Genomic DNA, 13,475 nt, shown 5'->3' with positions numbered 1-13,475 from the left:
ATTCTCGATTGGATTCAGGTCTGGACTTTGACTTGGCCATTCTAACACCTGGATATGTTTATTTTTGAACCATTCCATTGTAGATTTTGCTTTATGTTTTGGATCATTGTCTTGTTGGAAGACAAATCTCCGTCCCAGTCTCAGGTCTTTTGCAGACTCCATCAGGTTTTCATCCAGAATGGTCCTGTATTTGGCTCCATCCATCTTCCCATCAATTTTAACCATCTTCCCTGACCCTGCTGAAGAAAAGCAGGCCCAAACCATGATGCTGCCACCACCATGTTTGACAGTGGGGATGGTGTTTTCAGGGTGATGAGCTGTGTTGCTTTTACGCCAAACATAACGTTTTGCATTGTTGCCAAAAAGTTCAATTTTGGTTTCATTTGACCAGAGCACCTTCTTCCACATGTTTGGTGTGTCTCCCAGGTGGCTTGTGGCAAACTTTAAATTACACTTTTTATGGATATCTTTAAGAAATGGCTTTCTTCTTGCCACTCTTCCATAAAGGCCAGATTTGTGCAATATACGACTGATTGTTGTCCTATGGACAGAGTCTCCCACCTCAGCTGTAGATCTCTGCAGTTCATCCAGAGTGATCATGGGCCTCTTGGCTGCATCTCTGATCAGTCTTCTCCTTGTATGAGCTGAAAGTTTAGAGGGACGGCCAGGTCTTGGTAGATTTGCAGTGGTCTGATACTCATTCCATTTCAATATTATCGCTTGCACAGTGCTCCTTGGGATGTTTAAAGCTTGGGAAATCTTTTTGTATCCAAATCCGGCTTTAAACTTCTTCACAACAGTATCTCGGACCTGCCTGGTGTGTTCCTTGTTCTTCATGATGCTCTTTGCGCTTTTAACGGACCTCTGAGAGTATCACAGAGCAGGTGCATTTATACGGAGACTTGATTACACACAGGTGGATTGTATTTATCATCATTAGTCATTTAGGTCAACATTGGATCATTCAGAGATCCTCACTGAACTTCTGGGGAGAGCTTGCTGCACTGAAAGTAAAGGGGCTGAATAATTTTGCACGCCCAATTTTTCAGTTTTTGATTTGTTAAAAAAGTTTGAAATATCCAATAAATGTTGTTCCACTTCATGATTGTGTCCCACTTGTTGTTGATTCTTCACAAAAAAATACAGTTTTATATCTTTATGTTTGAAGCCTGAAATGTGGCAAAAGGTCACAAAGTTCAAGGGGGCCGAATACTTTCGCAAGGCACTGTATATTGTCATTGTCGTTTATTGATGTGCTCAAGCTGCAACAAACACTCAAACTGGACAATTTTATCTCAATCTCTTCATTCAAAGACTCAATCATGGACACTCTTACAGACAGTTGTGGCTGCTTTGCGTGATGTATTGTTGTCTCCACCTTCTTGCCTTTGGGCTGTTGTCTGTGCATGTACCATGTTTTGTGCTGCTACTGTTCCATGTTGTGCTACAGCCATGTTGTGTTGCTCCCATGATGTTGTCATGTTGTGTTGTCATGTGTTGCTGCCTTGCTATCTTGTTGTCTTAGGTCTCTCTTTATGTAGTGTTGTCTCTTTGTCATGATGTGTGTTTTGTCCTTTATTTTTATGATCATTTTTTTTATCCCCCGTCCCCGAAGGAGGCCTTTTGCCATCATTGTAAATAAGAATTTGTTCTTAACTGACTTGCCTAGTTAAATAAAGTTTCAATAAATAAATGCAGGGCTCTTCTGCAAAAGAGACAGTGGTCTCAGCATGACTCTGTGCTTAAATAAAAAATAATAAGATAATTTCATGTCTCGACAAAAGGCTACTAAAACCGTCAGCATATGTTCAGTGAAGTCCATAAACATTGTTTTTCCATTACATATTTTGATAGTCATAATACCTATGCCAAGTGACATTCAACCTGTTCTAAAGCTACCTTCTCTTTGTGGGTGCGTGGTTGCTGGTGCCATGGTGGTGCTGAATGGTTTCTTCCAGGGTGTGGGGGACAGAAATCTTCTCTCTCACTCAGGTAGGTCAGGATGGAGCAGGTGGTACCATCCACCCCGTAGAAAGCATAGCAGAGGTCTGAGTCCCAATGGGCTTGCAGGAACTGGGAATGTAACGCCAAAGTGTTTGTGTTCGAAAAGAAAGAGATAGAGACAGAAAAATAGGTTTGGGACAACAGTAACAGGAGAAATGTTGACTTCATGGGCCCAACAACAAAAACAGATTTAGCATTTACAAGATTAACTGTCAACTAATTGTGTTGTGACTCACCTCAACTTTCTCAGCACAGTGGGGATACACAGGGTCCTTGGGAACCTCACAAACCTCACGGAGACCTGACAAAAGAGATTGTGATAATATATATAATTATACTTTATTTTACCAACAACCTCTGTGCTGCTCAGAGTACTCAGTGGGTAATAAACTTGAATCAGCACTCGATTCCTACACTGTAAAAATTAAATGTTGATTCAACATGCATATTGTAAGGCAACCAGATGCAATAGGATTGTGAGTTTTCTTAACATTGGGCATATCGTTGAACTAACATACATTCTCAAGTTGAGTGAACGTACAATTCAACTTGAAAACTAAATCTACCTTATTTGCACATTTCCCAGATAAAATTTAAATCTATGACAATACATTACATACAGTTGAAGTCGGAAGTTCATATACACTTAGGTTGGAGTCATTAAAACTTGTTTTTCAACCACTCCAAAAATTTCTTGTTAACAAACTGCAGTTTTGGCAAGTCGGTTAGGACATCTACTTTGTGCATGAAACAGGTAATTTTTCCAATAATTGTTTACTGACAGATTATTTCACTTATAATTCACTGTATCACAATTCCAGTGGGTCAGAAGTTTACATACACTAAGTTGATTGTGCCTTTAAACAGCTTGGAAAATTCCAGCAAATTATGTCATGGCTTTAGAAGCTTCTGATAGGCTAATTGACATCATTTGAGTCAATTGGAGGTGTGTACCTGTGGATGTATTTCAAGGCCTACCTTCAAACTCAGTGCCTCTTTGCTTGACATCATGGGAAAATCAAAAGAAATCAGCCAAGACCTCAGAAAGAAAATTCTAGACTACAAGTCTGGTTTGTCCTTGGGAGCAATTTCCAAACACCTGAAGGTACCACGTTCATCTGTACAAACAATAGTACGCAAGTATAAACACCATGGGACCACGCAGCCGTCATACCGCTCAGGAAGGAGTCTCCTAGATATGAACGTACTTTGGTGCGAAAAGTGCAAATCAATCCCAGAACAACAAGCAAAGGACCGTGTGAAGATTCTGGAGGAAACAGGTACAAAAGTATCTATACCCACAGTAAAACAAGTCCCATATCGACATAAGCTGAAAGGCCACTCAGCAAGGAAGAAGCCACTGTTTCAAAACCGCCATAAAAAAAGCCAGACTACGGTTTGCAACTGCTCATGGGGACAAAGATTGTACTTTTTGGAGAAATGTCCTCTGGTCTGATGAAACAAAAAATAACTGTTTGGCCATAATGACCATCGTTATGGCCAAACGGAAAAAGTGGGAGGCTTGCAAGCCAAAGAATACCATCCCAACCGTGAAGCACGGGTGACAGCATCATGTTGTGGGGGTGCTTTGCTGCAGGAGGGACTGGTGCACTTCACAAAATAGATGGCATCATGAGGTAGGATAACTATGTGGATATATTGAAGCAACATCTCAAGACATCAGTCAGGAAGTTAAAGCTTGGTCGCAAATGGGTCTTCGAAATGGACAATGACCCAAAGCATACTTCCAAAGTTGTGGCAAAATGGCTATAAGTCAAGGTATTGGAGTGGCCATCACAAAGTCCTGAACTCAATCCCATAGAACATTTGTGGGCAGAACTGAAAAAGCATGTGCGAGAAAGGAGCCCTACAAACCTGACTCAGTTACACCAGCTCTGTCAGGAGGAATGGGCCAAAATTCACTCTACTTATTGTGGTAAATATGAGTGTGTGACCAATAACATTTTATTTGACGTGAGCTACATTTTACTAAGCTTGTTGAGTAAAATTATGAATGTATGTTTGCTCAAAACCATGCCCACCCCTTTCAAGAACAATTGGATATGTATTTAGATACACGGGCCCGATGCAGGAACGATACGTTTTAATTTCAAACGATTCGGTGCGATTCGGTTTGATTAGAGGAACGAATCAAAGCGATTTGATTTAAAAAAAGTGTTTGGGCTAGTAATGTATCAATATTTATCTTTAAAAATGATCTATAGGGCCTCCCGGGTGGCGCAGTGGTTAAGGGCGCTGTACTGCAGCGCCAGCTGTGCCACCAGAGACTCTGGGTTTGCGCCCAGGCTCTGTCGTAACCGGCCGCGACCGGGAGGTCCGAGGGGCGACTCACAATTGGCCTAGCGTCGTCCGGGTTAGGGAGGGTTTGGCCAGTAGGGATATCCTTGTCTCATCGCGCACCAGCGACTCCTGTGGCGGGCCGGGCGTAGTGCGCACTAACCAAGGTTGCCAGGTGCACAGTGTTTCCTCCGACACATTGGTGCGGCTGGCTTCCGGGTTGGATGCGCGCTGTGTTAAGAAGCAGTGCGGCTTGGTTGGGTTGTGTATCGGAGGACGCATGACTTTCAACCTTCGTCTCTCCCGAGCCCTTACGGGAGTTGTAGCGGTGAGACAAGATAGTAACTACTAAAAATAATTGGATACCACGAAATTGGGGAGAAACACGGGGTAAAATTCAACAAACAAAAAAGATCTATGACATAGCCAATTGGATATAGCACAAGTTTGGATTTCCCCCCCATCTCATAATGAAATGGTTCTGACCAACTCAGAGTGAGCTTCTCTTCTTCTCCTGCTACGACCATGCAGTGCGGGGAGCAAAAGGGATTGCTGTCCTCGTTATTAAATTTGCAACTTTACCCTATATATATAAAAATGACCATATACAGTGCATTTGGAAAGTATTCAGACCCCTTGACTTTTTCCACATTTTGGTATGTCACAACCTTATTCTAAAATTGATTAATTTAGCAGATGTTATTGGGGGTGTAGCAAAATGCTTGTGTACCTAGCTCCAACAGTGCAGTAGTATTTAACAATTCACAACAACACACACATATCTAAAAGTAAAAGAATGTAATTCAGAAATATATAACTATTAGGACAAGCAATGTAGTGGCATTGACTAAAATACAGTAAAATAGTATACAGCATATACATATGAAATGAGTAAAGCAGTATGTAAACATTATTAAAGTGACTAGTGAGTCCATGTCTATGTATATGGGGCAGCAGCCTCTAAGGTGCAGGGTTGAGTAACCGGGTGATGACTATTTAACAGTCTGATGGCCTTGAGAGAGAAGCTGTTTTTCAGTCTCTCAGTCCCAGCTTTGATGCAGCAGTTTGTTGATCCAACGTACAATTGTACGGCAACAGCTGCAATAGGATTATGAATTTCCTCAACATTTGGGCAAATAGCTGAACCAACATACAGTGTTGCCTTCCAAAGGCAAACATGAGTTAGTAATTCGACTCAACAAGTTTTTATACTCACTATGAGAAAAGTTTGTTGAGTGAAACTTTTTTTGAACACGCATTAGCTGAATTTGGTGTCCTTTCAAAGTCTACCCAACTCAGAATAACGCTGATTGAGCAATTGGTTAAATTGGCTTTTTTACAGTGTAGCATTCTATAGCATGAGAAGAAACCCACTGTGTTCCCAAAGAGGCCCCTTCCCGTAAGCACTCCACCTTCTTCCCCCTAGTGTCAATCACACACACACACACACACACACACACACACACACATAAATGTCAAGCATACACACCTAACCCACCTGCCTACCCCACCCCAAACATTCTCCTTTACAATGCAGACCGTGCCAAAACACACAGGCCGTAGCTGTGTAAAACAACCTTGTAAAACGGGCAGAAAATAAAATAAAATCCCAGTCACAGCCAAGGTGCGAAGCCCGAAAAAGCTGATGAGAAGATGAAAAAAAAAATCAGCATCTGAAAAAACACACGTACGAGTCAACAGGCCATTGAAAGGACTCCTGGGTAATTTGATCGCTCTTTATGGGGTCTGAGGTAATGTGAGGGGAAGAGAGGCGGGTCGGGAAGGAGGGTGGGCTGCTCGTGGTGAGAAGTGTGTGTGTGTGGGGGGGGTTGTGTGGCCTGCGTTGTATGAATCACCTTATTCAGGGTTTGTGAGCATTCACTTTCTTCACTCTCCCTCTCCCTCCTCCTCTCTCTTTCATTCACTCTCTCTCTCCATCCCTCTCGCTCTATCCCTTTCTGCCTCCCTCCCCAGCTCCCTCCATCCGTCCTCACGTGGCAGGGTCGGCCAGTAACCCGACTCCCACCTGACACCTCTCCGGGGGGGGACGTAAACCTTTTCCTACTAGTGGCTGCTCCACACACACACCACCATACACACACAATCACACACACACACTCCGCCAGCATAGCTAGCTCTCTGGGACTTGTTAAACCCCTTATTCATCGGCCTTAAGGACTCCCTCCATCATATTCACCTGTAGTCTCTCACCTTTGACCCCTACTGGCCAACGACCATCCCTTCTAGAATCCCAGGCTATTAACTTCACTATGTTGTTAATCTTTGAACTTGAACTATTGCACAGCCCTGAACTGCGGCCTCGAGTAACAATATCAGAGTCCCTCCAGCCAATCTCTAAAGCGCTATAGTCAACCAATAGTTTTATTGTGGTGTAATGGGGAGACTGGCTGCATTGGCTTAATCAGGTGCCAACTCCAATAAAAGCATGTAGTCATTGCATCTTCACTAATGTGCTATAATATGATACATTATATGCTATGTTACTGGTATGACGTTCTATGATAATATATATATATATATATATATATACACTGAGTGTACAAAACATTAGGAACACCTTTCCATGACATTTTTGGCCATCAAGGAAAACGCTATGTCTGGCGCAAACCCAACACCTCTCATCATCCCTAGAACACAATCCCATCACAGTGAAGCATGGTAGTGGCAGCATCATGCTGTGGGGATGTTTTTCATCAGCAGGGACAAGAAAACTGGTCAGAATTGAAGGAATGATGGATGGCGCTAAATTTCTATTTTATTTAACCAGGTAGGCTAGTTGAGAACAAGTTCCAATTTACAACTGCGACCTGGCTAAGATAAAGCAAAGCAGTGCGACACGAACAACAACACAGAGTTACACATGGAATAAACAAGCGTACAGTCAATAACACAATAGAAAAAAAAGAAAGTCTATATACAGTGTGTGCAAATGGCGTGAGGAGGTAGGCAATAAATAGGCCATAGTAGCAAAGTAATTACAATTTAGCAGATTAACACTGGAGTGATAAATGAGCAGATGATGATGTGTAAATAGAGATACTGGTGTGCAAAAGAGCAAAAAAGTAAATAAAAACATATGGGGGTGAGGTAGGCAATACAGTTGGACTATGTACAGCTGCAGCGATCGGTTAGCTGCTCAGATAGCTGATGTTTAAAGTTAGTGAGGGAAATATAAGTCTCCAGCGATTTTTGCATTTCGTTCGCAGAGAACTGGAAGGAAAGGCGGCCAAAGTAGGTGTTGGCTTTGGGGATGACCAGTGAGATATACCTGCTGGAGCGCATGCTAAGGGTGGGTGTTGTTATTGTGACCAGTGAGCTGAGATAAGGCAGAGCTTTACCTAGCATAGACTTATAGATGACCTGGAGCCAGTGGGTCTGGCGACAAATATGTAGCGAGGGCCAGCCAGCTAGAGCATTCAGGTCACAGTGGTGGGTGGTATAAGGGGCTTTGGTAACAAAATGGATGGCACTGTGATAGAATACAGGGAAATTCTTTAAGGAAACCTGTTTCAGTCTTCCAGACATTTGAGACTGGGACGGAGGTTCCCCTTCCAGCAGGACAATGACCCTAAGCATACTGCTAAAGCAACACTCGAAGTGGTTCAAGGGGAAAGATTTAAATGTCTTGGAATGGCCTAGTCAAAGCTCAGACCTCAATCCAATTGAGAATCTGTGGTATGACTTAAAGATTGATGTACACCAGCGGAAACAATCCAACTTGAAGGAGCTGGAGCAGTTTTGCCTTGAAGAATGGTCAAAAATCCCAGTAGCTCGATGTGCCAAGCTTATAGAGACTGTAATTGCTGCAAAAGGTGGCTCTACGAAGTAATGACTTTGTCTTATTTCTTGTTTGTTTCACAAAAATATATATTTTGCATCTTCAAAGTGGTAGGCATGTTGTGTAAATCAGATGATACAACCCCCCCCAAAAAATTTTTTTTATTTTAATTCCAGGTTGTAAGGCAACAAAATAGGAAAAATGCCAAGGGGGGTGAATACTTTCACATGCCACTGTAATGTTTGGTATACTCAGTGTATAATAATATATGCCATTTAGCAGACGGTTTTATCCAGAGCAACTTACAGTCATGCATGCAGACATTTTACATGCGGGTGGCCCCAGTGGAATCAAACCCACAACGCTTGGTGTTACAAGCGCCATGATCTACCATCTGAGCAACACAGATCCAACTGTAATTATAGGTCTATGTTATGGTAAGCTTCTCTAGATAATGTTATATGATGTAGTTCCATTGTGGTTCCAAATTTGGGGTTTGATTCCTGCATGGTCCCTCTGTACTGTAAGTTGCTTTTGATAATAAATGTATGCCTACTAAAGAACCATATTGTATTATTACTAGTTAGAGAAAGGCTATGACCAGGGCTGGTTGTGGTCCTACCTGTCTGCGGTCTGTGGTCGTCTTGTGGTCGTGGTGTGTGGGGCTGATGACCGAGGCTTTCCAGCTTCTGGGCCATTCTCTGTAGCTCTCGCTCCACGGACCGCACCAAGCCCTCCTGGTCCTGCCGGAGACTGGGTGACCACACAATTACGCACATACACACCCACATGAGACTCATCAGAAAAATGTAGTTTCAGTGCTGTGTGTCTGATATAATGTTGAATTTATGTATTGAATATCCAATAACATGATTTTAACTACTTTGTCTGAGTGTGGATGTGTGTTAGAAGTGTAGATGTACCTTTGCAGAAGGTTAGTAAGTTCTTCTTTAGCAGGCTGGGGAGTGTCTCTCTCCCTCGCTAGCCTCTGCACCTGAGAGCTCAGAGCCTCTAAGCGTAGAGCCAGTCTTCGCACGCTGTTACCATGGTGACCTGGGGGATGATTGACAGCACAGAAAGTTGATATTATACACTGAGTCTACAAAGCATTAGGAACACCTGCTCTTTCCATGACATTGACTGACCAGGTGAAAGCTATGATCCCTTATTGATGTCAGTTGTTAAATCCACTTAAATAAGAATAGATGAAGGGGAGGAGACAGGTTAAATGTTTTTTAAGCCTTGAGACAATTGAGACATGGATTGTGTATGTGTGCCATGCAGAGGGTGAATGGATAAGACAACATATTTAAGTGCCTTTGAAGGAGGTATGGTAGTAGGTGCCAGGCACGCCGGTTTGAGTGTGTCAACAACTGCAACACTGCTAGGATTTTCATACACAACAGTTTCTCGCGTGTCTCAAGAATGGTCCACCACCCTAAGGACACCCAGCCAACTTGACACATTTGTGGGAAGCACTGGAGTCAACATGGGCCAGCATCACTGTGGAATGCTTTCGACACCTTATAAAGTCCATGCCCCAATGAATTGAGGAGGTTCTGAGGAAAAAAGGGTGTGCAATTCAATATTAGGGAGGTGTTCCTAATGTTTTGTACACTGAGTATATGTACACTGCTCAAAAAAATAAAGGGAACACTAAATTAACACATCCTAGATCTGAATGAATTAAATATTCTTATTAAATACTTTTTTCTTTACATAGTTGAATGTGCTGACAACAAAATCACACACAAATTATCAATGGAAATCCAATTTAGCAACATATGGAGGTCTGGATTTGGAGTCACTCTCAAAATTAAAGTGGAAAACCACACTACAGGCTGATCCAACTTTGATGTAATGTCCTTAAAACAAGTCAAAATGAGGCTCAGTAGTGTGTGTGGCCTCCACGTGCCTGTATGACCTCCCTACAATGCCTGGGCATGCTCCTGATGAGGTAGCGAATGGTCTCCTGAGGGATCTCAAATCAAATCAAATTTTATTTGTCACATACACATGGTTAGCAGATGTTAATGCGAGTGTAGCGAAATGCTTGTGCTTCTAGTTCCGACAATGCAGTAATAACCAACAAGTAATCTAACTGACAATTCCAAAACTACTGTCTTATACACAGTGTAAGGGGTTAAAGAATATGTACATAAGGATATATGAATGAGTGATGGTACAGAGCAGCATAGGCAAGATACAGTAGATGGTATCGAGTACAGTATATACATATGAGATGAGTATGTAAACAAAGTGGCATAGTTAAAGTGGCTAGTGATACATGTATTACATAAGGATGCAGTCGATGATATAGAGTACAGTATATATGTATGCATATGAGATGAATAATGTAGGGTAAGTAACATTATATAAGGTAGCATTGTTTAAAGTGGCTAGTGATATATTTACATCATTTCCCATCAATTCCCATTATTAAAGTGGCTGGAGTTGAATCAGTGTCAGTGTCAGTGTCAATGTGTTGGCAGCAGCCACTCAATGTTAGTGGTGGCTGTTTAACAGTCTGATGGCCTTGTGATAGAAGCTGTTTTTCAGTCTCTCGGTCCCAGCTTTGATGCACCTGTACTGACCTCGCCTTCTGGATGATAGCGGGGTGAACAGGCAGTGGCTCGGGTGGTTGATGTCCTTGATGATCTTTATGGCCTTCCTGTAACATCGGGTGGTGTAGGTGTCCTGGAGGGCAGGTAGTTTGCCCCCGGTGATGCGTTGTGCAGACCTCACTACCCTCTGGAGAGCCTTACGGTTGAGGGCGGAGCAGTTGCCGTACCAGGCGGTGATACAGCCCGCCAGGATGCTCTCGATTGTGCATCTGTAGAAGTTTGTGAGTGCTTTTGGTGACAAGCCGAATTTCTTCAGCCTTCTGAGGTTGAAGAGGCGCTGCTGCGCCTTCTTCACGATGCTGTCTGTGTGAGTGGACCAATTCAGTTTGTCTGTGATGTGTATGCCGAGGAACTTAAAACTTGCTACCCTCTCCACTACTGTTCCATCGATGTGGATAGGGGGGTGTTCCCTCTGCTGTTTCCTGAAGTCCACAATCATCTCCTTAGTTTTGTTGACGTTGAGTGTGAGGTTATTTTCCTGACACCACACTCCGAGGGCCCTCACCTCCTCCCTGTAGGCCGTCTCGTCGTTGTTGGTAATCAAGCCTACCACTGTTGTGTCGTCCGCAAATTGATGATTGAGTTGGAGGCGTGCGTGGCCACGCAGTCGTGGGTGAACAGGGAGTACAGGAGAGGGCTCAGAACGCACCCTTGTGGGGCCCCAGTGTTGAGGATCAGCGGGGAGGAGATGTTGTTGCCTACCCTCACCACCTGGGGGCGGCCCGTCAGGAAGTCCAGTACCCAGTTGCACAGGGCGGGGTCGAGACCCAGGGTCTCGAGCTTGATGACGAGCTTGGAGGGTACTATGGTGTTGAATGCCGAGCTGTAGTCGATGAACAGCATTCTCAGATGGGATCTTGTCCAGATGGGATCTCCTCCCAGACCTGGACTAAAGCATCCGCCAACTCCTGGACAGTCTGTGGTGCAACGTGGCGTTGGTGGATGGAGCGAGACATGATGTCCCAGATGTGCTCAATTGGATTCAGGTCTGGGGAACGGGTGGGCCAGTCCATAGCATCAATGCCTTCCTCTTGCAGGAACTGCTGACACACTCCAGCCACATGAGGTCTAGCATTGTCTTGCATTAGGAGGAACCCAGGGCCAACCGCACCAGCATATGGTCTCACAAGGGGTCTGAGGATCTCATCTCGGTACCTAATGGCAGTCAGGCTACCTCTGGCGAGCACATGGAGGGCTGTGCGGCCCCCCAAAGAAATGTCACCCCACACCATGACTGACCCACCGCCAAACCGGTCATGCTGGAGGATGTTGCAGGCAGCAGAACATTCTCCATGGCGTCTCCAGACTCTGTCACGTCTGTCACATGTGCTCAGTGTGAACCTGCTTTCATCTGTGAAGAGCACAGGGCGCCAGTGGCGGATTTGCCAATCTTGGTGTTCTCTGGCAAATGCCAAACGTCCTGCACGGTGTTGGGCTGTAAGCACAACCCCCACCTGTGGATGTCGGGCCCTCATACCACCCTCATGGAGTCTGTTTCTGACCGTTTGAGCAGATACATGCACATTTGTGGCCTGCTGGAGGTCATTTTGCAGGGCTCTGGCAGTGCTCCTCCTGCTCCTCCTTGCACAAAGGCGGAGGTAGCGGTCCTGCTGCTGGGTTGTTGCCCTCCTACGGCCTCCTCCACGTCTCCTGATGTACTGGCCTGTCTCCTGGTAGCGCCTCCATCCTCTGGACACTACGCTGACAGACACAGCAAACCTTCTCGCCACAGCTCGCATTGATGTGCCATCCTGGATGAGCTGCACTACCTGAGCCACTTGTGTGGGTTGTAGACTCCGCCTCATGCTACCACTAGAGTGCACCGCCAGCATTCAAAAGTGACCAAAACATTAGCCAGGAAGCATAGGAACTGAGAAGTGGTCTGTGGACACCACCTGCAGAACCACTACTTTATTGGGGGTGTCTTGCTAATTTCCTATAATTTCCACCTGTTGTCTATTCCATTTGCACAACAGCATGTGACATTTATTGTCAATCAGTATTGCTTCCTAAGTGGACAGTTTGATTTCACAGAAGTGTGATTGACTTGGAGTTACATTGTGTTGTTTAAGTGTTCCCTTTATTTTTTTGAGCAGTGTATATAGTCAGGATCTATTCTGTTATCATGTGACCAGAGTCTCTCTTTCTTTGGTCAGGTCACATGGTCAGGGGAAATCCTGGCCCTGATCTGGTAACATACTGTATTGCACAGTAAAAGAGCATACCCATGGAATATAATATTCACATCCTTTTTCACAGTCCATGTTATAATGGCACAGTGAGAAATACACTGAATTCTGAGACATGGACAAATAATGTAATGAATCAAACATTCCAAATGGAAACCCCTGTATGGACCACCTGTACACACATCATACTGTAAATGTCAAAGCCAATCAGGCCCTGTCCTAAAATAAAATATCAGATTGCATCATTACCATCAACAGATTACGTAACGCCATCTATTTTTGTTGAATTGAGTGATTATGGTCGTTCATTTTCCATATTACATGCACCTAGTGCAAGGATTTTAATTGATTTTTTACAGTGAGACTGAAATGTTCAATATGCCTATTTTAGGACAGATGGCAAAGAGTCATAATTCCTGGCATGAAAATATTGTTGGAGTGGTAACTGGAGCTCTTCACATAATTACGCTATTCTCACGTGGCTTTGTGGTTTCAGAACCCCCCACACACACACACACACACATGCAGGAACGACACCCGAGCATACACACACACATGGGC

The 13,475-nt window shown here is 44.0% G+C and overlaps 1 protein-coding gene across 2 annotated transcripts in view; it reads right to left on the bottom strand.

Moving 5' to 3' along the window:
* The window catches only part of LOC112223726 (alpha-1,6-mannosylglycoprotein 6-beta-N-acetylglucosaminyltransferase B), a 45,906-nt gene that overhangs the window by 23,917 nt on the left and 8,514 nt on the right, over nucleotides 1-13,475 (bottom strand). For both annotated transcript variants that reach the window (XM_042305321.1, XM_024386885.2), the window contains exons 4-7: nucleotides 9,025-9,154; nucleotides 8,724-8,854; nucleotides 2,241-2,305; nucleotides 1,900-2,073 (exon numbers count right to left, since the gene is read on the bottom strand). In XM_042305321.1, the coding sequence (XP_042161255.1) occupies nucleotides 1,900-2,073; nucleotides 2,241-2,305; nucleotides 8,724-8,854; nucleotides 9,025-9,154 (500 nt within the window). The remainder of the gene's footprint in view (nucleotides 1-1,899; nucleotides 2,074-2,240; nucleotides 2,306-8,723; nucleotides 8,855-9,024; nucleotides 9,155-13,475) is intronic.

The sequence above is a fragment of the Oncorhynchus tshawytscha genome, linkage group LG24 (genome assembly GCF_018296145.1).
Source record: "Oncorhynchus tshawytscha isolate Ot180627B linkage group LG24, Otsh_v2.0, whole genome shotgun sequence".
Taxonomy (NCBI): Eukaryota; Metazoa; Chordata; class Actinopteri; order Salmoniformes; family Salmonidae; genus Oncorhynchus; species Oncorhynchus tshawytscha.
This window is presented reverse-complemented; position numbering and strand designations above follow the sequence as displayed.